This window comes from Scyliorhinus canicula, chromosome 15 (assembly GCF_902713615.1).
Source record: "Scyliorhinus canicula chromosome 15, sScyCan1.1, whole genome shotgun sequence".
NCBI lineage: Eukaryota > Metazoa > Chordata > Chondrichthyes > Carcharhiniformes > Scyliorhinidae > Scyliorhinus > Scyliorhinus canicula.
The window spans coordinates 70,672,586-70,699,348 of record NC_052160.1 but is presented as its reverse complement, the minus strand read 5'-3'; the positions used below and the strand labels follow the sequence as shown (position 1 = coordinate 70,699,348).

Sequence of the window (26,763 nt, the reverse complement as noted above, 5' to 3'; positions counted from 1 at the left end):
GGTGATGGCTAGTCTGCAGGTGGGGGTCTGGAAGCCCCCCGACCAGGCTGATTACATGGAACGTCAAAGGGCTGAATGGGCCGGTCAAGAGGGCTCGCGTGATTGCATATTTGAGGGGGCTGAAGGTGGATGTGGCAATGCTACAAGAGACACACCTAAAGGTTACAGACCAGACGAGATTGAGAAAGGGGTGGGTTGACCAGGCGGGTAGCGATCTTGATCAACAAACGAGTGGCATTCAAGCCAGGGAGAATGGTGTCAGACAAGGGGGTAGGTACATAATGGTGAGTGGGAAGCTGGACGGGGTGTGGGTGGTACTCGTGAGCATATATGCTCCGAATTGGGATGACGTGGAATTTATGTGGTGGGTGCTAGGTAAGATCCCAGACTTAGAGTCACATAACCTGATCATGGGAGGGGACTTCAGTACAGTCATTGATCCGGAATTGAACCGGTCAAAATCCAGGACAGCGAGGAGGCCGGCTGCGGTAAAGGAATTGAAGGAGTTTATGGAACAGGTGGGGGGGGGAGTAGACCCATGGAGGTTTGCACGGACGAGGACGAAGGAGTTTTCCTTTTTTTCACATGTCCACAAGGTATACTCTCGCATCGACGTTTTTGTTCTGAGCAGGGCGCTAATACCGGAGGTGGTGGATACTGAATACTCGGCAGTCGCAGTATCAGATCATACCCCGCACTGGGTGGATCTACGGGTTAGTGTGGAGAGAGGGTAACTCCCGCTGCGGAGACTGGATGTGGGGTTGCTAGCGGACAAAGCGATCTGTGGGCGGGTTAACAAATCCATCCTGAACTACCTGGACACAAATGATATGAAGAAGGTCTCCACAGCAATGGTTTGGGAAGCTCTGAAGGCAGTGGTCAGAGGGGAATTAATCTTGATACAGGTCCACAGAGAAAAGGCAGAACGGGCTGAGGGATGGGTTAGTGGAGGAGATACTCCAGGTGGACAGGAGATACTCGGAGGCTCCGGATGCAGGGCTACTGAGGGAGCGGTGGAGGTTACAGGCGGAGTTTGGGCTGTTGACCACAGGGAAAGCGGTGGAACAGTTGAGGAAGACAAGGGGGCGGGGGGAGATTTATGAGAAAAGGGAAAAGGCAAGCAGCATGTTGGCGCATCAGCTCAGCGAAAGGGAGGCAGCCAGGGAGATGGGTAAAGTAAAGAGTAGATGTGGGAATAATGTCCTGGACCCAGTGGGGTGAACGAGGTGTTTAAGGACTTCTATAGTAAATTATATGAGTCGGAACCCCTGGCTGGGGTGGAGGGAATGAGGCAGTTTTTGGATCAGTTGAGATTTCCGAGGGTAGATGAGGGTCTAGTGGAAGGGCTGGGAGCTCCAATTGAGATTGAGGAAATAATCAAGGGGCTGGATGGCATGCAGTCGGGCAAGGCCCCGGGGCCTGACGGCTACCCGGCTAAATTCAATAAGAAGTTTTCAGAGATATTGAGCCCACTGCTGGTGAGGACATTTAATGACGGAAGAGAGAAGGGAGTTCTCTTTCTCCTCACCTCCCGCAGGCCTCTATTTCATTGATCCTGAAACGGGAGAAGGATCCGGAGCAATGCGGGTCTTACAAGCCAATTTCTTTATTGAATGTGGACGCCAAACTGCTGGCTAAGATACTGGCCACAAGGAAAGAGGACTGTGCCCTGGGGGTGATAGGGGAAGACCAGATGGGATTTGTAAAGGACAATCAACTCCAGGCCAATGTTCGAAGGCTTTTGAATGTTATTGTGATTCCCTCAGAAGGAGGGTATGTGGAGGTGGTGGTAGCAATAGATACGGAGAAGGCTTTTGATTGGGTGGAGTGGAATTACTGTGTGAGGCGCTGGGAAGTTTTGGGTTTGGTGAGGACTTTATTGACTGGGTGCAGTTGCTTTATCAGGCACCAGTAGTGAGTGTGCGTATGAACTGGTTGAGGTCCGGGTACTTTAAACTACACCGAGGGACGAGACAAGGGTGCCTCCCTCCCTGTTACTGTTTACTCTGGCCATAGAGCCATTGGCCATGATGTTAAGAGCCTCTAGGAACTGAAAAGGGCTGGTTCGGGGGGGGGGGGGGGGGGGGGGAGCACCGGGTCTTGCTTTACGCAGATGACCTGCTCTTGTATATTTCGGACACGTTGGAGGGGATGGGGGAAGTAATGCTAATCCTGGGGGAATTTGGCAATTTTTCGGGGTATAAATTGAACATTGGGAAATGAAAGATGATTGCGATCGTGGCAAGAGAGCAATAGAAGAGACTGGGGGAGCTGCCGCTTAGAATGGTAGGGAAGAGCTTTCGGTATCTGGGAATCCAGGTGGCCCTGGAATGGGAGGCACTGCACAGGTTAAACCTATCCCGGTTGGTAGGACAAATGGAAGGGGACTTGGGACATGCTCCTGCTATCACTGGCGGGGAGGGTACAGACCGTGCAAATGACTGTCCTCCCCAAGTTTCTGTTTGTCTTTCAGTGCCTCTCCATCTTCATCCCAAAGGCCTTTTTCAAGTGGGTGAATAAGGTTATTTCGGACTTTGTGTGGGCGGGTAAAACCCCGCGAGTGAAGAAAGTGTTGCTGGAGCGCAGTCGGGGGGGGGGGGGGGGGGGAGGGTGGTTGGTGCTGCCGGAATTCTGCAATTACTACTGGATGGCTAATGTAGCCATGATTAGGAAGTGGGTAGTCGGGGAGGTGTTGGTGTGGGAGCGGATGGAGGCGGCGTCATGCAAAGACACCAGTTTGGGAGCACTGATAACGGCACCTCTTCCGTTCTCGCTGGCCCGATACCGGTGGTGGTGGCGGCGGAGAATCTAGGGGCAATGGAGGTGATACAAGAGAGTGGAGGGAGCATTGGTTTGGACCCTGATTTATAATAATCATCGGTCTGTACCGGGTAGGCTAGATGGTGGGTTCTGGAGATGGCAAAGGGCAGGAATTAGAAGGATGGGGGATATATTTATAGATGGGAGCTTTCCCAGCTTGAAAGCCTTAGAGGATAAATTTGAATTGCCAGCAGTGAACTGGTTTAGGTATTTGCAGGTGCGAGACTGCCTGAGAAAACAGGTGCCGGCCTTTCCGCTGCTGCCGCCACGGGGGATACAGGATAGAGTAGTTTCCAGTAACTGGGTGGGAGAGGGGAAGGTATCGGATATTTACCAGGAGCTTTCAGATGCGGAGGAAACTCCAGTGGAGGAGCTTAAGGGCAAGTGGGAGGACGAGCTAGGAGGAGAGGTAGAGGCTGGTCTATAGGTGGATGCCCTAAGCAGGGTTAATACCTCCTCATCATATGCCAGGCTTAGCCTGATACAATTTAAGTTAGTCCACCGGGCACACATGACAGTGGCTAGGATGAGTACGTTTTTTGGGGTAGAGGATAGGTGTGCGAGGTGCGCGGGAAGCCCAGCAAATCATGTCCACATGTTTTGGGCATGCCCAAAGCTTAGAGGGTTTTGCTAAGGCAATGTCCACAGTACAAAAAACATGGGTGGTGCCGAGTCCGGAGATAGTGATCTTTGGAGTGTCGGAAGAGCTGGGAGTTCAGGGGGCGAAAGAGGCCGGCGTCCTGGCCTTTGCCTCCCTGGGAGCCCGGAGATGGATCTTGTTAATGTGGAGGGACTCAAAGCCCCGAGTGCAGAGACCTGCGTTAGTGACATGGCTGGGTTTCTCGGTCTCGAAGATAAAGTTCGCCTTAAGAGTATCAATGGTCGGGTTCATTCGGAGGTGGCAGCTGTTCGTCAACATTCTTGGGGAAAATTAAAATGTCAGCAGATGCAGGGATTCCGTGGGGGGTGGAAAAGAGGGCCGGATTGCTGTTTTTATGGTTGGGGTGTGTGAAGATTGGGATGGAGGTGGGGGGAATGTTTATTATACCATGTTGATGTCATTGTTAATGTTATTTTTATTAAAAAATTCAAATACCTTGATAAAAATATTTTTTTTAAAAATAAGTTCTACTGTTCAGACTCTTTGTCATTCTACCTTGTGGATTCGGCTGTCTACATCTCAAATTCTTGCCTTTTTAGAAGTTACCATTTGCATTTCTCCACTGATATCTGATAAATGGGGCAGCACGGTAGCATAGTGGTTAGCATCAATGCTTCACAGCTCTAGGGTCCCAGGTTCGGTTCCCGGCTGGGTCACTGTCTGTGCGGAGTCTGCACGTCCTCCCCGTGTGTGCGTGGGTTTCCTCCGGGTGCTCCGGTTTCCACCCACAGTCCAAAGATATGCGGGTTAGGTGGATTGGCCATGCTAAATTGCCTGTAGTGTCCTAAAAAGTAAGGTTAGGGGGGGGGGGGGGGGGTTGTTGGGTTACGGGTATAGGGTGGATACGTGAGTTTGAGTGGGGTGATCATTGCTCGGCACAACATCGAGGGCCGAAGGTCCTGTTCTGTGCTGTACTGTTCTAAATAAGGTTTCTGATGTGGCCACTTGCACCTCCAATGTCTCCAGATGCCTTGTTACTTGATGGTTATTCTGTTTTCATCTCCGGTTCCGTTAACGTAGTTAATTCTCTAAATTCCTAACACATTCCAGTCTAACCAGTCCAGCTCCGTTCTTGCCCCACTGGAATTCGCTCTCCCCAGTTAATTATTTTTACACTGGGCTGCCTATTTTCCTTTTCTATCACCACCATCCTAAACATTATGATACGATGATCACTGTCTCCTAAATGTTCCTCCACTGACACTTGATCTACTTGGCCCACCTAACTTCCAAGAATTGGGTCCAACAGTGCATCCTTTCTTGTTGAACTGGGGGGGGGGGGGGGGGGGGGGGGGGGCGCTGCTGTAGAAGATTTTCCAAAAACACCATCTAAGAGCTTTTGAGACCCTGTACCCTTTACAGTACTATATGTCCACCCTTTACAGTACTATATGTCCAAGTCTACATTAGGAATACTATGTTTAGGAATAAAAGCAGTAGGAGGCCATTCGACCCTTCGAGCCTGCTCCGTCATTCATTATGATCATGTCACGGCTGATTATCAAGTTCAATACCCTGAAGCCGCCGCCTTCCATATCTGATTCCTTTAGCCCCAAGGTATATCGAATTCCTTTTTGAAATTATGTGATGTCTTCGCCCCCAACTACTTTCTGTAGTTGTGAATTCCATATGTAGTGAATTAATATGTTTGTATCTCTCTGTATCTTCCTTGCCGACTTGTTCCTCTACACCTTTCCCATACACCCAGCAATATAATTACACCCTTGTGCGTGTGTGTTACACCATGCCGTGCCCCAGTCTTTATATTGCAGAGGGATATTTGGACAGTGGATCACAAACTGTAATTAGTCATTGGATCATAAAGAAAGAGGAGGTAGAGATTAGTGTTGGGGGTGGGATGGTGGAACATGGGTTATCTTTCCCAATACCCCTCTTTCTCCACCCTCAATTCTTTATAGCTTATTTTGCTGAATACTTCCATATCTATGAGTCCTCATCATCCGAATCGGGGGGTGTTTACTTCCTAAACCCTGGAAGTCACTGGAAAGATGTGGCGTTCTCCCAATCTACACCAGAGCAGATGTCAGTGTGCAGTAGTTTGCTGCACACTGTCCTTTTTGTATGAATGATGTGCAAGCTCCACTAAGTTGCTGGTGCTGGAGGAAGTGTTCTGCAGTCTATGATGAGCACCATGTTTTCTCACTTGCAGTCGTTTGAAAATGAAATGAAAATGAAAATCGCTTATTGTCACGAGTAGGCTTCAATGAAGTTACTGTGAAAAGCCCCTAGTCGCCACATTCCGGCGCCTGTCCGGGGAGGCTGGTACGGGAATCGAACCGTGCTGCTGGCCTGCTTGGTCTGCTTTAAAAGCCAGCGATTAGCCCTGTGAGCTAAACCAGCCAAAATGGGGATGTTCTGAAAACTGAGTAACCAGGCCAACGTTATTGATGGGGCCTGATGCAACAGTTCAGATACAATCCTTAACCAGTATCTGCAAACTTGTGCCCAGTGCAAACAGTTGACGTATAAAACGCCACATGCAAAGAATCAGTCACTGCAAGAAGAGTAGATAAAAGCAAATTATTGCGGACACTGGATTCTGAAACCAAAAAGAAAATGCTGGAAAATCTCAGCATGTCTGGCAGCATCTGTAGGGAGAGAAAGGAGCTAATGTTTCGAGCCAACTGGCTTGCTCCCAGTTGTGAATACAATGATGTGAGCCCCAGTGGGATTGAAGTTTTCTAAAGGAGGGTATTGAAACCAAGTCCATCTGGGCAAAACATTAATTTCTGGCAACCCGCTAAATTTTGTGTAATCTATGCTGCATGCATCTTGATCTGCATCTGATTTTTTTTTTTTCAAGCTCTATTTTTCCCTTCCCTCATCTGTGTAAATCTGTTCACTTCGGTAGGAGGAACTTTACTAGGCAAACCATTTTTGGATTTTATAGCAGGTGTGTACGAGTGTGTGTGTACGTACGAGAGTGTGTGTGTGTGTACGTACGAGAGTGTGTGTGTGTGTGTGTACGTACGGGAGTGTGTGTGTGTGTACGTACGAGAGTGTGTGTGTGTGTACGTACGAGAGTGTGTGTGTGTACGTACGAGAGTGTGTGTGTGTGTGTGTGTGTGTACGTACGAGAGTGTGTGTGTGTGTGTGTACGTACGAGAGTGTGTGTGTGTGTACGTACGAGAGTGTGTGTGTGTGTGTACGTACGAGAGTGTGTGTGTGTGTACGTACGAGAGTGTGTGTGTGTGTACGTACGAGAGTGTGTGTGTACGTACGAGAGTGTGTGTGTGTACGTACGAGAGTGTGTGTGTGTGTGTACGTACGAGAGTGTGTGTGTGTGTGTACGTACGAGAGTGTGTGTGTGTGTGTGTGTACGTACGAGAGTGTGTGTGTGTGTGTACGTACGAGAGTGTGTGTGTGTGTACGTACGAGAGTGTGTGTGTGTGTACGTACGAGAGTGTGTGTGTGTGTACGTACGAGAGTGTGTGTGTGTGTACGTACGAGAGTGTGTGTGTGTGTACGTACGAGAGTGTGTGTGTGTGTGTGTACGTACGAGAGTGTGTGTGTGTACGTACGAGAGTGTGTGTGTGTGTACGTACGAGAGTGCGTGTGTGTGTACGTACGAGAGTGTGTGTGTGTGTGTACGTACGAGAGTGCGTGTGTGTACGTACGAGTGTGCGTGTGTGTGTGTGTGTACGTACGAGAGTGTGTGTGTGTGTACGTACGAGAGTGCGTGTGTGTACGTACGAGAGTGTGTGTGTGTGTGTACGTACGAGAGTGCGTGTGTGTACGTACGAGTGTGCGTGTGTACGTACGAGTGTGCGTGTGTACGTACGAGTGTGCGTGTGTGTACGTACGAGTGTGCGTGTGTGTACGTACGAGTGTGTGTGTGTGTGTGTACGTACGAGTGTGTGTGTGTGTGTGTACGTACGAGTGTGTGTGTGTGTGTACGTACGAGAGTGTGTGTGTGTGTACGTACGAGAGTGTGTGTGTGTGTACGTACGAGAGTGTGTGTGTGTGTACGTACGAGAGTGTGTGTGTACGTACGAGTGTGTGTGTGTGTGTGTGTACGTACGAGAGTGTGTGTGTGTGTGTACGTACGAGAGTGTGTGTGTGTGTGTACGTACGAGAGTGTGTGTGTGTGTGTACGTACGAGTGTGTGTGTGTGTGTACGTACGAGTGTGTGTGTGTGTGTACGTACGAGAGTGTGTGTGTGTGTGTGTGTACGTACGAGAGTGTGTGTGTGTGTGTACGTACGAGAGTGTGTGTGTGTGTGTACGTACGAGAGTGTGTGTGTGTGTACGTACGAGAGTGTGTGTGTGTGTGTACGTACGAGAGTGTGTGTGTGTGTACGTACGAGAGTGTGTGTGTGTGTACGTACGAGAGTGTGTGTGTGTGTACGTACGAGAGTGCGTGTGTGTACGTACGAGAGAGTGTGTGTGTACGTACGAGAGTGCGTGTGTGTACGTACGAGAGTGCGTGTGTGTACGTACGAGAGTGCGTGTGTGTACGTACGAGTGTGCGTGTGTACGTACGAGTGTGCGTGTGTACGTACGAGTGTGCGTGTGTGTACGTACGAGTGTGCGTGTGTGTACGTACGAGTGTGCGTGTGTGTACGTACGAGTGTGCGTGTGTGTACGTACGAGTGTGTGTGTGTGTGTACGTACGAGTGTGTGTGTGTGTGTGTGTGTGTACGTACGAGTGTGTGTGTGTGTACGTACGAGTGTGTGTGTGTGTGTGTACGTACGTACGAGTGTGTGTGTACGTACGAGTGTGTGTGTGTGTACGTACGTACGAGTGTGTGTGTGTACGTACGTACGAGTGTGTGTGTGTACGTACGTACGAGTGTGCGTGTGTACGTACGAGTGTGCGTGTGTGTACGTACGAGTGTGCGTGTGTGTACGTATGAGTGTGCGTGTGTGTACGTACGAGTGTGTGTGTGTGTGTACGTACGAGTGTGTGTGTGTGTGTGTGTGTGTACGTACGAGTGTGTGTGTGTGTACGTACGAGTGTGTGTGTGTGTGTGTACGTACGTACGAGTGTGTGTGTACGTACGAGTGTGTGTGTGTGTACGTACGTACGAGTGTGTGTGTGTACGTACGTACGAGTGTGTGTGTGTACGTACGTACGAGTGTGTGTGTGTACGTACGTACGAGTGTGTGTGTGTACGTACGAGTGTGTGTGTGTACGTACGAGTGTGTGTGTGTACGTACGAGTGTGTGTGTGTACGTACGAGTGTGTGTGTGTACGTACGAGTGTGTGTGTGTACGTACGAGTGTGTGTGTGTACGTACGAGTGTGTGTGTGTACGTACGAGTGTGTGTGTGTACGTACGAGTGTGTGTGTGTACGTACGAGTGTGTGTGTGTACGTACGAGTGTGTGTGTGTACGTACGAGTGTGTGTGTGTACGTACGAGTGTGTGTGTGTACGTACGAGTGTGTGTGTGTACGTACGAGTGTGTGTGTGTACGTACGAGTGTGTGTGTGTGTGTGTACGTACGAGTGTGTGTGTGTGTACGTACGAGTGTGTGTGTGTGTGTGTACGTACGAGTGTGTGTGTGTGTACGTACGAGTGTGTGTGTGTGTGTACGTACGAGTGTGTGTGTGTGTGTGTACGTACGAGTGTGTGTGTGTGTGTACGTACGAGTGTGTGTGTGTGTGTACGTACGAGTGTGTGTGTGTGTGTACGTACGAGTGTGTGTGTGTGTGTACGTACGAGTGTGTGTGTGTGCGTACGTACGTACGTGTGTGTGTGTGTGCGTACGTACGTGTGTGTGTGTGTGTGTGTGCGTACGTACGAGTGTGTGTGTGTGTGTGTACGTACGAGTGTGTGTGTGTGTGTGTACGTACGAGTGTGTGTGTACGTGTGTGTGTACGAGTGTGTGTGTGTATGTGTACGTACGAGTGTGTGTGTGTGCACGTACGAGTGTGTGTGTGCGTGTGTGTGTACACACGAGTGTGTGTGTACGTCATTTATTTTAGTGTTCTTATTGGGATTTTTAACGTGTTAAGAATTATACACCCCTTTACATATGTATTTACCATTACTGGCTGGCCTCTAGACATTGTGTATAATTCCATTTGTTTTGCAAGGAAGGGTTGGGGGGGGAGGGGAGAAAGAACCCTGTTTTCTCACTTGTGTTCTCGAGAGAGAGAGGCTAGGATGGTCAGTTTCCCGGTTTGGCCAGGGGATCCCTCTTGTCGGTGGCCTTCCTCCTGTTTCTCCTGTTACACCCAAGCTCCCTGTTTTGTTACCTGTGTGGTAGGTAACATGTGCTACTCAATCCTGGGTTAGTGATGAGGTATTCTGAATCCCGATGAAGATTCAAACTCTTCCAGTTGTACCAAAAGGTTTATTGAGTAACTAGAACAATATTTGCATGAGTTCTTTACTTTAACTTTGATACTAGTGATAAGGTTAACAAGATCTAACTATGGTAACAATATGTAACTCCACTAGCCATCTGAACTAGTCTGCTGTTGCTTTGATCACAATGCATCCCAGAGAGAGAGACCCAATGTGGCTGCCCTTTATACCACTGTTGGTCCGTCCTTCTACTGATCATGTGCTGCTACTGATTACACATTAACTCCTTGTGTACATGCACACACAGATCACCACACTCCCTTTCACCTAGGTGTATCCTACTCCTCCCCAGATTTGTTGTTGGTTGTGAATGGGTGTTTAAGAATCTCCCAACGTTATCACTCCTGCATTATAACCATTTTCTACAAAATGCTTAGGTTTTTTTGGAAGGCAGGAATAATTTGTGATTAGTGGTCTCTAAACTATGGTGTGAATGTGAAATACGTCGAAGGTGGGGAACTGCAGAATGTTTTGAGACTCTGCCCACAGTAACGTGACCAAAGTATTCCGAGCGGACTTTCTGAAGGCTTTATAAATCGTAAATTATATCGACAAGGGAAATCTATGCCAAACTGGAGACTCAAAAGGCCATCAAATAGGTGGCATTAGATCAATCGTTCTGCAACTGATTCACTGGGGACTAAATTTGAAGTTATAATGAGTGACTGATCTGATATCATTTTGTTTTATGTCCCTTCAAGGTTGAACATTGTGTTTACAAATGTTGATGGTAGAACAAGGGACATTGTTAATAATTAACCAACTTGGGGGGATGTGTGGTGTGGGAGTGCCTGCTGAATTGGGAGTGCCTGCTAGTGTGGTTGGTGAGGAGGGGGGGGGGGGGGGGGGGGAAGGGAAGAGAAGGAAGAGTGGTGTGAGGGAGTGCCCGCTGAGCGTGGTTTGGGGGCAGGGCCGGCTCAAGGTACCGGCAACTCGGGTAGTCGCCCGGGGCGCCATGTGCTAGGGGGCGCCATCAAGGAGTGCGTGACCGGCGTCAGAGACCCGGCGCCGCGTAAAAGACTCTGGTCCCGCGTATGCGCAGTTGGGCCGGTGCCAACCAGCGCATGAGCGGTGGCCGCCCTCCCCCAGGCCGCCCCGCACAAACATGGCGGATGGATCCAGGCTCGCCGGTGGAAGAAAGGAGGCCTGCCGACAGAGAGACCGGCCCGCCGATCGGTGGGTCCTGATCATGTACCAGGTCACTCCGCCCCCCCCCCCCCCCCCCGCCCTCGGGGCCCCCTCCGCTCCGCCCCCGCCCCCCCCCCGAAGGGCGCCGAAGTTCAGCTTGCCCGGGGGCCAGCAACCCTAGGGCCGGCGCTGTTTGGGGGGGGGGGGAGGAGAGGAGGAAGAGTGGTGTGAGGGAGTGCCCGCTGAGCGTGGTTTGGGGAGGGGGGGAGGAGTGGAGTGGTTATGTGAGTGCCTGCTGAGTGTTGCTGGGGGGATTGTGAGTGGGGGAGTGGTGTGGGGGAGGGGGAGAGTGGTGTGTGGGAGTGCCTGCTGTGTATGTGTGGAGGGGGGGGGGGGGTGTGTGAGTGCCTGCTGAGTCGGAGGGGGAGAAAGAGTGGTGTGTGGGAGTGCCTGCTGAGACATCCGATGTACAACTTGAAGAAAAAGCATCTAGGCAGAGCAAAATTACCAGCATAACACTGCTCAAAGCAAAACACTACTCCAGAGCTTCAAGTAGATCTAATACTTGGGAAAGAGCTGAGTAATATTTCTTACTCTTCAATTTCAGGTGATATATCGAGCCCAATGGAGTCAAAAGGTGGTTATGGTGCTCCACCCCCGAACTATACAGATGCAATGCAACCACCAAGCTACCAGGGGATGCCTGGACAACCGCCTTATCCTGCACAGCCCTCTGCAGTTGGATACCCATCGTATCCTGCAGGACCCCCCATGGGAGGACCTGGAATGCCAGCACCTCAGCCTGTCGGTAAGTTTGCTTCTCGCATCCCTTGAAAGTATTACAATGAACTCTGAACAGATGTTATAAGAGTGTTGGATTGCCATGTCATACCCATCTACAAGAGTCTGCATAGACTTCTAATCATCGAATGGGGTGCGTTGTTCCAATATTACTGCCTGTGGATAGAAGGATTACCCAAATTGTTGTCTGCTTCACAGAATGGTTTTCATTCATGCCCAAAATTGGGGTTTGTCACTATGGGGTGCGCTAAAAGGAATGGGTAACCGAGCCATTGTGCATTTTCCTCCCTTCTTTAAAAATGCATCAACGTGTGCATTTTTTGGTTGTGGTATTGACTGCTTAATACTACCTGGATGTTCAGATAGGTGGAGTTTGACAAAGATGCTGTGGACCGAAAGACAAAGGGATGTAAGTGGTGGTGATGATGACCTGAGAAGTTTGCCAATAGTGGCACATAAGAGATCAGAATGTGTTATGAGATGAGGAGGAACTACATCTCGCAGAGGGTGGTGAATTTGAGGAACTCACTGCCCCATAGTGCGGTGGAATCTGAATTATTAAATGGTTTCAAAATGAAATAGATATATTTCTGATTTTTTTCTTTTAAAAACGGGTTAAAGGGATATAGGGAACAACAAGGACCTGGATTTGAGGCCCATGATCTGATTGAATGGTGGAGCAGGCTTGAAGAGCAGAATTGCCTGCTTCTCTCCTTGCCTTATTCTGCTCCTAGTTCCTATGTTAAATGGCAGAACAGGGGACAGGTGGCCCTAGTGGGGTGGGTTGAGGGGGAGACAATGGGGAGGAAAAACTGATCGATGGGAAAAATGAAAGTAAATTGACAGCAATAAAAGTGGGGTGAAAACCTATTCGGATGATTCAGGTGAAGATCTATTCAGATTTACAGGAAGCCTTGGGGTGGAGCCGATCCTGTATGTACTGTATGAATGGGTTATTGGCGGTCATCAATCTCTGTCTATTTTGCTTCCCTCTTATAGGTTGTTGCTTTCTGACCAATTATCCTATCTTTAGTGCAGCTGAGGTCGATTCACTTGGGCAGAATGAGAATTTAAAAATGAGATATCTCCTTATCAAAGACATAATACAGAATTAGGCAGTGCATTACTCACTAAGCTAGGATTTCTGAAATTTCCCCGCTACAGAACTCTTTAGACTGCCAAAGAACACTGAGAAACACACTATTGTGCTGAAGAGTGCAATAGGTGCAAACATACAAAAACCTAATTTATAAGTCTTTTCAATTTCTTTTATATCTACATTATAGTTTAAAATTTCTTGCATTAAAAATGTACTTGGGTCCTGCCTTTTTGTCATTTTGTGTTTTGAAAAATATTTTATTAAGGCATTTATATTATAAATTTTAACAAAATAAGCAACCGTCCACCAAACAAACAACAAAAACCAGCTAAAATGGCTTACATAAACAACTCCCCAACCTCAATTCAGAACCAACCTTACCCAACTCCCCATGCCTCCCCTTTTGAAACCCGCCCCGCACCGCTGACAGCTTAATTTTTCCCAAAGAAGTTGATAAACGACTGCCACCTCCGGGTGAACCCTAGCATAGATCCCCTCAGGGTGAACTTGATCTTTTCAAGTCTGAGAAACCCAGCTGTGTCACTGACCCATACCCCCGATTTAGGGGGCTCCTAGTCCCTCCATGTTAATGTCATGATATACACATCAGTATATAATGGTGCAGAGACACACACTGACTGACACACTGCAAGACCAATCAACACACACAACACAGCAGCCAATCACCAGTTAGGGCACGCTCACTATAAAGCCAGAGGGCACTAATTTTCCCGCTCATTCGGGATGCAGCCTCTGAGACAGACAGAGCTCCAGCTAGTAGCACAGACTTTCACCATGTGCTAACAGTTTAGACTGGTCAGGATAGGCATAGGTCTTCAGTTGTTCTAACATAGTGTCGACCCACAGTGCAAGTATGTTCAACAGTTCTTAGCTTAATAAAATAGTGTTGTACTATTACAAGTGTTGGGAGCCTGTCTACGTTACTGCTAAGATAATCACAGTCTCCATATATCCAGAGTACCCAACACATCAGTTAACAAGATCCGTCTCTGGGCTACCAGGCTGGCAAAGGCCAAGACATCGACCTCTCTTGCCCCCTGGACTCCCCGGGTCTTGTGACACACCAAAAATCGCCACCTCTGGACTCGGAACCACTCTTACTTTCAGTACCTCTGACATATCCTGTGCCAGTTTCTCAACGCTCTCAGCGGCATCGCCAACAGCTCTGTAGCCAGGGCAAGCGGGGAAAGTGGACATCCCTGCCTCATTCTCTGGTGCAGCCTAAAATAATACGAGCTCACCCGGTTCATCCGCACACTCGCCACCGGTTCGTCCACACACTCGCCACCAGTGCCTGATACAGCAGCCGGAACCAATCCACAAAACCCTGCTCAAACCCAAACTGCCTCAGGACCTCCCACAAATCCTCAGGGGCCATCATTGTTGCATTTGGCAACCTTCTGATATTAGTCGCCAGATGCCTCCCCTTCATGAACCCTGTCTGATTCTCCCTATCACCCCCAGCATACAGTGCTCCATTCTCGAGGCCAAGAACTTAGCCAATAACTTGGCATCCACATTTAACTGTGCGATCGGCCTATACAGCCCACACTGCTCCGGATCCTTATCCCGCTTCAAAATCAGAAAGATCGAGACCTGCGACAGTGTCGGGGGAAGCACCCTCTGCTTCCTTGCCTTGTTAAATACACTCACCAACGAGGGTCCCAGAATCCCAGAGAGCATTTTGTAAATCTCCACTGGCTATCCATCTGGGCCCGGGGCCTTGCCCGACTGCATCTTTCCAGCCCCTGCACCACTTCCACCAGCCCGATGGGGACACCCAATCCATCCACCAGTTCCTCTTCCACCCTTGGGAACTCCAGCCTCTCCAAAAACCACCTCAACCCTTCCACCTTGACTGGGGGACCCCACTCATACAGCCTACTGTAGAAATCCCTAAACACCCCATTCACCCAAACCGGGTCCAAACCTGTTTTCACCCCACTGTCCTTCACTTTCCCGATCTCCCTCACTGCCTCCTGTTCCCTCCCTCAACAGGTGATGTGTTATCTGTGTTGGTCTAAATCGACTGCAACTGGATGCAGTAAAGCGAGAAACAGGCTTCCGGCACAGGAGATGGTCCAACACTGTTTTATTGAACCTGTTGATTGCTGTACATAATCTGCTGTGGGTTGACACTCTATTAACCTAACTGATAACCTCCTACTGGCTTGACCAGACTAGCTCTCTACCACATAGAGATGATGCTCACCAGCTTGTGCACTGTGACTATCTCCTTAGCCGTGTCCTGTGAGAGAGGGAGAGTCTTAATGCCCTGTGGGCTTTATAGTGGTGGTGTTCTGTCTGGTGACTGGTTGTCCTGTGTCGTGTGTGTGCATTGGTTATCCAGTGTGTCAATCACTGCCTGTCTGCATCTCATTATATACATGAGTGGATATTATAACAACGGGTACGTCAGCATACTGCTTGCCTTCTCACCATATTCATAAACTGCCCTTCTTGCCCTCCTCGGCTGCCCAACTGCCTTCCCCGTGGATAACAACCCAAGCTCCTTCTGCCGCTCCTTCAACAGCCCCACCTCTGGGCTTCAGAGTTCTTCCTGTCCACCTTCAGAATCTCCTAAAGCAGCCTTTCCATCTCCACCCGCTCTGCCTTCTCCCTGTATGCCTGTATCAAAATAAACTCCCCTCTCACCACTGCCGTCAATGCTTCCCACAGCGTGGCCGCCGAGACCTCCCCTGTGCTGTATATCTCCTCATACCCCTGAAAGGCCCCCCTCACCTGCTCACACATCTCCTCCTCCTTATCCAACAAAAGCCCCACATCTAGCCTTCATTGTGGGCACTGGGCCCCATCCTTATTCACCCACAAGTCCCCCCCAATGCGAAGCATGATCTGACACCACTATCGCTGAATACTAGCATCCTATCTAAAACAAAAAAAGTCAATTCGGGAGTACACACTGTACCCATGTGAGAATAATGAAAATACCTTTGCCTTCGGCCTCCCAAGCCTCTGTTGGATCTACACCACCCTCCCGCCCTCTGGGTGCTCCATAAAACCACTCCCCTCCTTCGCTCCTGCAGACACCTTCCCTGACCTTAAACTTGACCTGTCCAAGCTTAGGTCTAAAACTATATTAAAATCTGCCCCCCCCCCCCCCCCCCCCCCCCCCCATTATCAACACATGCAAATCCAGATCCGGGATCTTCCCCAACACCCGCCTTATAAACTCCAGATCATCCCAGTTCGGAGGATAAATATTCACCACCACCGGCATCCCTTCCATTTTCCCACTCACCATATCACGTATCTCCCTCTCCACCTCTTTTCCCCCCCCCCCCACCCATGAGTCAGCCACTATACTCCCCACTTCGAACGCCACCGTTTATTAATCAAAATCGTTACCCCCTCATTTTTGAAATCTATTCCCAAATGGAATACCTGCCCTACCCATCCTTTCCTCAACCTAGTCTGATCCACCACCTGCAGATGTTTCTCCTGCAACAAAGCTACGTCCACCTTTTGGACTTTTTAAATGTGCGAACACACAGGCCCTCTTGACTGGCCCATTCAACCCTCACATGTTCCATATGATCAGCCTGGCTGGCGGGGAGAAACTGCCCCCACCAATCAACCATAGCCCCTCCAGCCCACGTCCCACACCTTCTCATGCCCGGCCTCGGATGCCAATTAACCCTCCCCATACCCCCTTTCTTTTTAAAAAAAAACAACTTCCCCTGTCAGCAGTCCCCCCCCCCCAACCACCGCGAACCACAAAAAACAGCCACAAACCTCATCAACACAATTGCCTCCTGCTCACCCCCCACTGCGCCTCCATGAACAAGCTTGCCCAGCTAGCCTGGTAGACCCTGCCCATGGCACTTAGCATCCTACACCCCCCCCCCCCCCCCCAAACCTGCTCAAACATTATCCATTATCCTGGTGTAAATGTAACTACACCAACCGAATACAAAGAAAAGAGCAACCCACCATCCCCCACCAAGAAGAAACACAGAGCAATGGCCCCAATCACAGTCCAAAAATAACACAAACTCCAAAGGAACAGGAATGGAACTCTCCTCCAAAGTTCCATCTCCTGCCAGTTCATTGTCCCTGACCAATTTCATCACCACCTCCGACATCCTGAAGTACAGCTCTCGATCCTTTGTAGGTCACCCACAGGTGCGCTGGGAATAACATGCCAAACTTCATTCCCTTCTTAAAGAGGGCTGCCTTCACTTTGTTGAAGCCCGCTCTCCTTTTGGCCAACTCTGCATCCAGGTCCTAGAATATATGCAGCTTGGTACCCTCCCACCAGGTGCAGTGCCTCATCTGCCTGGCACACCTCATTGGCCAAGAATCATTCCACGCGCACCACCATCGCCCTCGGCATCTCGTTCCCCTGCGGCTTCTTCGTTAGCACCCTGTGCGCCCGGTCCACTTCCAAGGCCGTTTTTATGGAGCACAGATACCCCTTCACCCAACAGCTTCTCGAACATTTGAGCAACATACATGCCGATGTCCACTCCCTCGCTGCCCTCCAGCAATCCAACGATCCTCAGATTTTGCCTGCGGGACCGATTCTCCAGGTCCTCCACTTTGTCCTGCAGCAGCCTCTGTTGATCCCGCATCATCGCCGTCTCCACTGCCATCGAGGCAAGCTGCTCCCCCACCGTCTCCTCCACCTTCTGGATCACGTGGCTCTTAGCCTCCAGCCTCTTCTCCATGCGGTCGATCCCCACCACTCTCGCCAGGTCCTCCAAATTTTCCTTCCTCTGCTGGGTGACCTCATTAAGGAAGCCCACCAACTGCTCTGTCGACCGTTGAGAGTTAGTGGCAATCCCTGACCCTCCACAATTTTCACCTGTGTCGTAGGCACAGCTCCAGCTATCACCAACCGTTCTCTTCTTTTTCAGCCACTTCTGGTCCATGAATCCATCCGCTGGTGGGACACTCTCCTACCACCCCACCAGAAAATCCACCCGCTAGCCGTGGAAAAGGTCCATAAATCCCATTATGAGCGGGAGCCATTAAATGTGCGACCACTCACACAATGGCCGCCACTGGAAGTCCACCTTTTTGTCATTTTATCTTTTTGTCATTTTTAATGCAAGTGTTGCTGCTTCAGTTCAAATAGGAAGAGTGCCAATGGACTTCTGGATTCTCATTTTTGAACACTGACACGTGCATACATCCTCGCTCATTCACTTTCTCCTTCTCCTTCTCTGTGGTCTAGTGACTCCAGCCCCCCCATCTCTTTTTCAGCATCTTCGCTCCCACTGGCAGGTCCAGTTCTCCCCATTACTCCCTCTCAGCAAGCCAGACTCTGGACAAGCTGGAAACAGCATGAAACTCAAATTGCATCAGTCAGTCTGGCCTGGTGCAGAACCCCAGGGAGGCTCCCATGGAACCCAATTTTTGAACCCTTGCATTAAGCAATCAGGATTTATTAGAATTCTTGTACCTGCTTGGGAATCTAACTCTGCGTTTCCAAAAATACTCATTGTGAATTGACCCTTGAACCTGAATTTCTGATCTGTTCTTGAATGCTGTCTTTGTTTTTTTCAAGCCTGCTGTTGGCTGTTTTTAATCACTTTCACCTTCCTCAATATTGGAGCATACACACTTTGAGTTTGTTATGGGAGCGGCGTTTTCAGAACCCCAAAATGTATCATGGAGTTCAACCAGGAACGCTGCCTTTAATGGATTGATGCTTTTGAAGCACACGCTTGTTCCCTAGATGTGGTATTACAATTATGGACATGTGGTTTTTGAAACAAAACAATGTTTATTCCATGGACTTAAATTAACCTTTTAAAATAAATATTGGTTTTCTTAACACCCCTTACTTCAAAGATAACTCCGAAAATAATACAACACTAAATCCTTCAAAATGTTCCATGAAACCTCCAAAAGACTTCACCTTTAACAACAGACATGAGGTTACATTCAATATACTTATAATCTTTGGATTTTCAGACATCAATAGACCAGGTCTGTGTTTTCTTCTTGCAGATTTTTGAAAAATGCACAAACACACCCAGCCTGGCACTTTTCAGCTGCTCTCTCTCTCTCTCTCTTAAACTGAAACCAAAACACTGCAAAATGGCTGAGCTAAAACCCAGCTCCACCCACACTCTGACATCACTTCAGTAATATGAGCTGCTCCATTTCTTAAAGGTACATTGCTTAAACATCCATTTCTTAAAGTTACTCTCACATGACAAGTTGAACTGAGCAAACAACACTCAACCAAGTGAACTGCTACCTGATCTCTCTTCCCTCTCCTTGCTTGGTCTTGAGTGTTTACTGATGTGAACCAGCAAGTATGAATGCAGAACATAACTTGCCCATGGAGACACCTTTGGGTTGGATAGTAAAATGGGAGTAGAAATATTTAAACTTCGAATAATTTGATTTCCACATCTTGTCATTATTGTTAAATGGTTTGATTTGGGTAGATTTACAGAATATTGGCTATTTAGGATGTCCTTCGTAAGCGCCTTTGTTCTTTTTTTCCCCTTTAGTGGTCCAGACTGTTGTTGTGCAGCCCTCACAACACTTCGGCTTCCAACCAATCCAGACAACCTGTCCATCCTGCAACCAGTTGGTTATCACTCGTGTCAGCCACTCGCCAGGTGCACTGACATGGCTTAGCTGTGGAGGTCTCTTCCTTGTTGGGTAGGTTATCCAAATAATCTGGAAAGAATCAATGAAATTGCACATGTGCGCTTGCTGTCCATCGCAAGTGTGTGGAAGCTATGCTCTTCCATTAGTGAATCTTTTGTTGAATATTTTTGCCATTTTCAGTACATTTTACATGAGTGCAGAAAGTTTCCATGGGTTGCAATCTGACCATGAAATAGGAAATGTCAGCAACTATCAACAACGGAGAAGGAATCTGTAATTTTGAGTTGAGACCGTTTGCAGAATAGGTAATATCAGAAGTGATCCTGGGGACCAAAAAACATTTGTACTTAATGATGTAGCATGGAATTATTAGATTTATGCCTTACAGAAGCAGAAACTATCAAAACAGTGAGGTGGAGGCAGCAATAGCTCATATAAAGAAAAAGAGAAAATGGGAGAAATTCAAAATGTAGCCTGTTGAAAACAACTTAAAATGCTGATAAAGCATAACGGGCATTTCTTTGTCCCGAAGCGGGTTAATATTGGGCAATGACCCTCTTAACAGCGAGAAAATATCTACCTTAAAACATCCTCCATGTCGAGAAGACATTCTAGGCAGAATTCCTAGTCTCCCCTATCTCACTGATGTGAGAGGAAGTTCTGCTTCAATAATATCAAAGCAAATTACTGTGGAAGCTGGAATCTGGGGAAAAAAAACAAAATGTTGGACAATCTCAACAGGTCTGATAGCATCTGTGGAGAGAGAAGAGAATTACTGTTTCCAGACTGGATGATGAGTTCTGTTTCTGAGATTGTGTGGGAAGGTGTGGTGGTTAGCACTGCTGCCTCACAGTGCCATGGACCCAGGTTCAATTCCGGCCTTGGATGAATGTCTGTGTGGAGTTTGTGCACGTGTCTGTGTGGGTTTCCTACAGGTGCTCCTGTTTCCTCCCACAATCCATAGATGTGCCGGTTAGTTGGATTAGCCATATTAAATTGCCCCTTAAGGGGATAGGGCAAGGACGTAGGTCTAGATGTGGTGTTCTTTCGAAGGGTTGCAGACTCTATGGGCCAAAAGGCCTCCTTCTGCACTGTAAGGTTTCTACGATGATTCTAGAAGAGCAAAAGCAGCTAGAGGTTGTGGTACCAGAAGCAGAAACCAGGGTTACTCAGGGAGCAATCTTCCAGAACGCAGGAGGTGAGAGGAAAATGCTTTTGATGTTTGGGCAGTGTAAATAGCAGGATATAATCCATTGAACAAGGAGGCTGGTGAGGTTAGAAGGTTTGTGATGAGAGGGATTTAGTTAGTTTAGTTAGAGGTGCAGGAAGGGTCTAATATTGTCAAGAGTCCTGTCACAGTAAATGGTAATCCTTGGCTGAAGAGATAGCAGGGTGCTTCCAAAGTTTTTCTTTAGTGCAGATGATAAAAGTCTTGCAGATTCAATGGAGAATGAGCAACTGGTAGAAATGAGAGGAATTCTTTACAGGATTCAGTTTGTGAGAAAGCACATTCTAGATGATTGTGGAAGACATTGGATGTGTATGACAAGCCTAACATTGGTAGGTAGAAGACCTGTGAAAGTACATCGTAGAATCATATAATTTACAGTGCAGAAGGAGGCCATTCGGCCCATCGAGTCTGCATCGGCCTTGGAAAGAATACCCCACCTTAGCCCACACCACCACCCTATCTCTGTAACCCCATCTAAACCTTTTGGACACCAAGGGTAATTTAGTATGGCCAATCCGACTAACCTGCACGTCTTTGGACTGTTGGAAGAAACCAGAGCACCTGGAGGAAACCCACACAGACACTGGGAGAAAGTGCAAACTCCACACACACTGACCCAAGCCAGGGATCGAACCTGGGACCCTGGAGTTGTGAGACAACTGTGCTAACCACTGTGATATTGTGCTTCCTGGTGACGCAAATGTTGTCATTAACAATTAGTGCTGAAGTTTAATACCCTCGTTTACACACTTTTGTCCCTATGATTGTTTTTCTGTGACCATATGATATAGGAGCAGAATTGAGACATTTAGCCCATCAAGTCTGCTTCGTTATTCAATCATAGCTGATATGTTTCTCATCCCCATTCTCCTGCCTTCTCCCCTGATCCCCTTATTAAGCAAGAACCTATTTAACTCTGTCTTTAAAGCTACTCATGACTTGGCCTCCACAGCCTTCTGCAGCAATGTGTTCCACAGATTCAACCATCCTCAGACTGAAGAAATTCCTCCTCATCTCCGTTTTAAAGGATCGTCCCTTCAGTCTGAGGCTGTGCCCTCACATTCTAGTTTCTCCGCTCCACATCCACTCTATCTAGGCCTCTCAGTATTCTGTAATTTTCAATAAGATCCCCTCCTCATCCTTCTAAATTAGTACAGACCCAAAGTGCTTACTTGCTCCTCATATATGACAAGCCTTTCATTCTGGGGATCATTCTTGGGAACCTCCTCTGGACGCCCTCCAAGGTCAGCACACTCTTCCTTGGATACAGGGCCCAAAACTGCTCACAATGAAAAATTATCTGGCCTATTTCCATGTTGTTGCCTTTTCAATTTGTATGTTCTTCAAAATCTTGTGTCTGAAGGATGCTCTAACTGCCTGATGTTTTCTCCCGTTCTAGGTGTGTGTTTGGCTGCTGCCTGATCCCATTTTGTGTCGATGGTCTTCAGGATGTGGAGCACAGTTGTCCAAATTGCGGGCAGCACATCAGCAGTTGTAAGCGCCTGTAAAAAGAGAACATTTCTCCGAGATCCTGCTGTGCCTCTGTGACACTTCAAATTTTGACGTGACTTCTAGATGGAATGTTCCTTTTTTTAATGAAATCCGATTTGTATCACTCGGGAGATATCACGTGTTCACTTCCAGGGTATGAACTGATGTTTTAGTGAAAAATCATTGAGAGGCTGGTTACTACATGGCGGTATCTTCTCGAGTGAATCTACACGGGTGGTCCTGCAAGAGTTGTTAGCAGCCGTAATTAGGAGGGGTGGGAAGGGGTAGAAATGGCAAGTCTTACTTTTCCCCTTCAGGTAACTTTGTCACTTGGTTTAAATGGTCTTAAAATAAGTTTGGCAACAATTTTTTTTTAAAAATAGCTTTTAAGTGAGTTTCATTAGAAGTAATTCTCAATATGAATCGTGTTTGAATTGGTCAATTTGATGGTAAAATCAATTGTGATTTTGACAGTAACTGTGCTAAATAAAGCTTGCATTAAAGAGAGATCGTCAGACTATCATTAATGTGCTCACGGGCTGGTGATCTGACATCTTATAGGTTTGGGCATCTGTCTAGTTCCGCACTAATTTCATGTTCCTTAAGTAGGGACAAGGTGAAAGATATTGGGTTGGATTCTCCGCAGCCCCATGCCAAAATCGCGGGGACGGAGAATCCACTTTCATGCCGTTATCGGGCCCTCGCTGGTCCGGCGATTCTCCGTGATCCGAAAATCGGTGTGACTGCAGAGTACTGCGCGCCACTGGGGGGCATTTGCCAGAGACAATCAAGCAGTCCTCCTCTCCCGACTAGCCAAGTTCCCAATGGCAAGGAACTAACCACCTATTGCCAGTTGGGATGTTGGCGTGGCGGCTGCAAATTCCAGTTGGGGGTGAGGGGATCGGAGGCCAGAGAGAGCTTTATGGGCGGCCAGGGTTTACATCTGCGCAGTTTCAGGCTCTGGCGCACAGCCGATCCGGGGGTCCCTTTCTTCGGTATGGCTCCGCGGTCTGAGTGCGTTATGGCGTTTGGCGAGGCCGCCGCCATGCACATGTGTAGACTCTGAACTGGAAGTGTGGGGGTCTGTATCCACAGTTAAGCTGAGAGATTTACTCCAGGTGCCTGCTAGCCCCCTGCAGGGCATTGAATTAGTTCAACTTTTTTATCGGAATTTTGGGAGTAAAACGCCACAGTTTTTACATCGGCGTGGGGACATCGTCTCATTTTGGGAGAATCCAGCCCAGTAACTTGCAGAACGTTTTATCTCAAAGTCAATTGATGCTGCTGCCCAGAGAGTCTGTCTATCTTTTCTTCTTTTTTAAAAATTTAGAGCACCCAATTTTTTTTTTCCAATTAAGGGGCAATTTAGAGTGGCCAATTCACCTAACCAGCACATTTTTGGATTGTGGGGGTGAAACTCATGGAGACGTGGGGAGAATGGGCAAACTCCACACGGCAGTGACCCAGGGCCGGGATTCGGGTTCCTCAGCGCCAATGCTAACCATTGTTCTGCATATCTAACCATAGGGTACTGGGATATGTCACACCTTTTTAAACATCCTTCATCTGCTGCATAAACATAGTGAGAAATTAAATTTGGAAATTTGGACATTAAAGGGAAAGATTAAGATCCATGATATTAAATGTGAAGATTCTCATTCTGTCTTGAAAACTGAACAAGAAATGGATGCCAGTTCGATGTGAATGATGCTATCATAGAATCACTACAGTGCCGAAGGAGGCCGTTCGGCCCATTGGGTCTGCACTAACCCTCCGAAAGAGCAGCATACCCCCACCTAACATTTAGATACAAAGGGGCAATTTAGCATGGACAATCCACCTAACTTGCACATCTTTGGATTGTGGGAAGAAACCGGAGCACTCTGAGAAAACCCACGCAGACACGGGGAGAACGTGCAAACTCCACATAAACGACGCCAGAGATCCGAATCGAACCTGGGGTCCCAGCACTGAGACAGCAGTGCTGACCACTGTGCCACCATGCCACTCCCTACATTAATGTTTTGAGGGTATGAATAAGAGTGACAAAACTGGAAGTGAAACCAATCCTTTGTCCATTCAATTGGAATCTAATGGGGCAGCGGACAGTAAAAGTTAACTGTTTTGCGTTAATGACAGATTTATTGCCGTGGGTGAGTTATTCATTGTAATGGCATCTCAATTTAAATCTAATGCAAACATCAATAACTCATGGTAGTAGGTAAACAACCGTGGAAAGTGAGTTAGAAATAGAATCCTTGCATTGCAGAAGGAGGCCGTTCGGCCCCATCGAGTCCATTCTGACCCTCCTGAAAAAGCTAACTAGGTGCTACCTGTAAACCTACCTAACCTGCAATCTTCGAACTGTGGAAGGAAACCCGCACAGACACTGGGAGAGCGTGCAAACTCCACAATCATCCAAATTGAACCCGGATCCCTGGCACTAAGGCAGCAGTGCTAACCACCGTGCCACCCCCTGATTAGTCATTAGATTAATTCGCAAGCATAGATTTAAAGTAGAGAAGTTTTCACGCCTTCCACCCCCAGATTGTATATTTTTGTTTTCTATTTTAGAAGTGTCGTAATATATACCAGTATATCATGGTGCAGACACACACTGATGGACAGACACTAGGAACTATCAACATGCACAAACACCGCAGCCAATCACCAGTTAGAACACGCACTATAAAGGCAGAGGGGAACATTTTTCCCGTTCATTCTGGATGCTACCTCTCAGAAGCACAAGAGCTCATCAAGTACAGTACAGACTCTCACCACGTGCTGAGAGAGTCAACTGGTTCAGACAGGCACAGGTTTCTAGTTAAACTAGCATCGTTTAAACCCACAGTTATAGTATGTCTATTATTTTATAAGAGTTAATAAAATAGTGTTGAACCTTCTTCAGTGTTGGTGGCATATGTCTGCTTCACAAGTCCACAGTGCCCAACAAGTCTAGAAGTTCCCAAGTATTTGAAAAGCAAAGTAGCTCTACCGCTTGCAAAGCAGTGAAGCATTTTTGAATCAGTGGAACAAAATCCTATCGTTACTTTAAGCTGGGTGACCATGTTAGATCTGCTGCCTATTTCATGTTCAGTCAACTTCAAATGATTGTAAAATGGGCAGTCGGTCCCTCTTCCACCCCCTTTGAGTGGGATTTATATTTTTAAAAACTCTTGGATAAGCTTTATAGGAATTGCATATGCCCCATACAAGTATGCACACACTGGGAAAACTGACAAATGTATCTTTGTACTAACAGCATAAAATAATAAGATTCCAGATACATGTGAATTGGATGCATGCAAATTGAATTCAATAATCTAACAGTGGTTTATTTGATTGGTGCTCGACATTGGCTACTTTTGTGGGTTCCACCCCGCCTGTGATGTTGCAGCCTGTCGCGTGACTTAGCTATTAAAGAGACATTGTGTACGACTACAGTGACACCCCATAAGTAACAGACAGTGTGTAGGGATGAGGAGTGTACTCATTAAATGTGCTGATTAGGGTGGCACAGTGGTTAACGCTGCCTTAAAGCTCCAGGGTCCCGGGTTCAATTTGTCCTCGGGTGACTGTGTGGAGCTTGCACATTCTCCCCGTGTCTGCGTGGGCTTCCTCCGGGTGTCTGGTTTCTTCTCACAGTCCAAAGATGTGCAGGTTGGGTGGATTGGCCATGATAAGTTGCCCCTTAGTATCTGTGGTGAATGTAATATGATAATTCACACTGTCTTTGTAAGCGCAGTAGCGTCATCCGACCACTAGGGGGAGGAGCTCTGGGAATGCTCAGGAGCTTGTACAGGGCTCCACCCGTGGCTCCGCCCATGACTCCTCCCCCTAGTGCTGCTATATAAATACCCTTGTCCAGAGTCAGCCTGCAGTTCACTGAGAATTCATCAACAGGTAGCAGGCTGGCTCTGTAGTAAGTTGATTAAAGCCTAGATTCATATCGGAAACAAGTGTCTGGTGAATTGATGGTTCCATCAGTATCCAAAAGGTTAGGTGGGGTTTTTGGGTTACGAGGATGAGGTGGAGGCATGGGCTTGTGTAGGCTGCTCTTTCCAAGGGCCGGTGCAGACACAATGGGCTGAAATGCTTCCTTCTGCACTGTAAATTCTATGGATTTGATCCTTTAAATTTTAGAGCTAGAATATACTGTCTGCTGCCACTTCAGCCTTTCAGTAAAAGCAGAGAATTACCCACACAAACTAGTTTTAACTAATTGTGGCCTGTCTAAAGCTTCCATTGTAATGATTTCTTGGTGAATTTGACTTATTCCATTTGAAAATTTATGGGCGCGATTCTCCCACCCCCTCAACGGGCCGGAGAATCGTCACCATTTGCGCCGGCGCGTTTGGCTCAGCGCCGGTCACGGGCTGCTGTACGTGGCGGGGCCAGCGATTCTCCGGCCCAGATGGGCCGAGTGGCCGTGCGGAAAAATCAGAGTCCTGCCGGCGATGTCCACGCCTGGTCACTGCTGGCGGGAACTCTGCACGAAGGATCAGGGGGCGGCCTGTGGGGGTGGGTGGGGGGTGGGAGGAAGGAGGGCTCCGATGGGGTCTGGCCGTGATTGGGCCCACAAAT

The 26,763-nt window shown here is 48.0% G+C and overlaps 1 protein-coding gene across 1 annotated transcript in view; it reads left to right on the top strand.

The window, feature by feature from the left end:
• The window catches only part of LOC119978721 (lipopolysaccharide-induced tumor necrosis factor-alpha factor homolog), a 29,327-nt gene extending 6,639 nt beyond the window's left edge, over positions 1-22,688 (top strand). The window contains exons 2-4 of the mRNA XM_038820556.1: positions 11,550-11,750; positions 19,355-19,508; positions 22,088-22,688. Of these exons, the coding sequence (XP_038676484.1) occupies positions 11,550-11,750; positions 19,355-19,508; positions 22,088-22,196 (464 nt within the window). The 3' untranslated portion in view covers positions 22,197-22,688. The remainder of the gene's footprint in view (positions 1-11,549; positions 11,751-19,354; positions 19,509-22,087) is intronic.
• Positions 22,689-26,763: the final 4,075 nt, after the last annotated feature.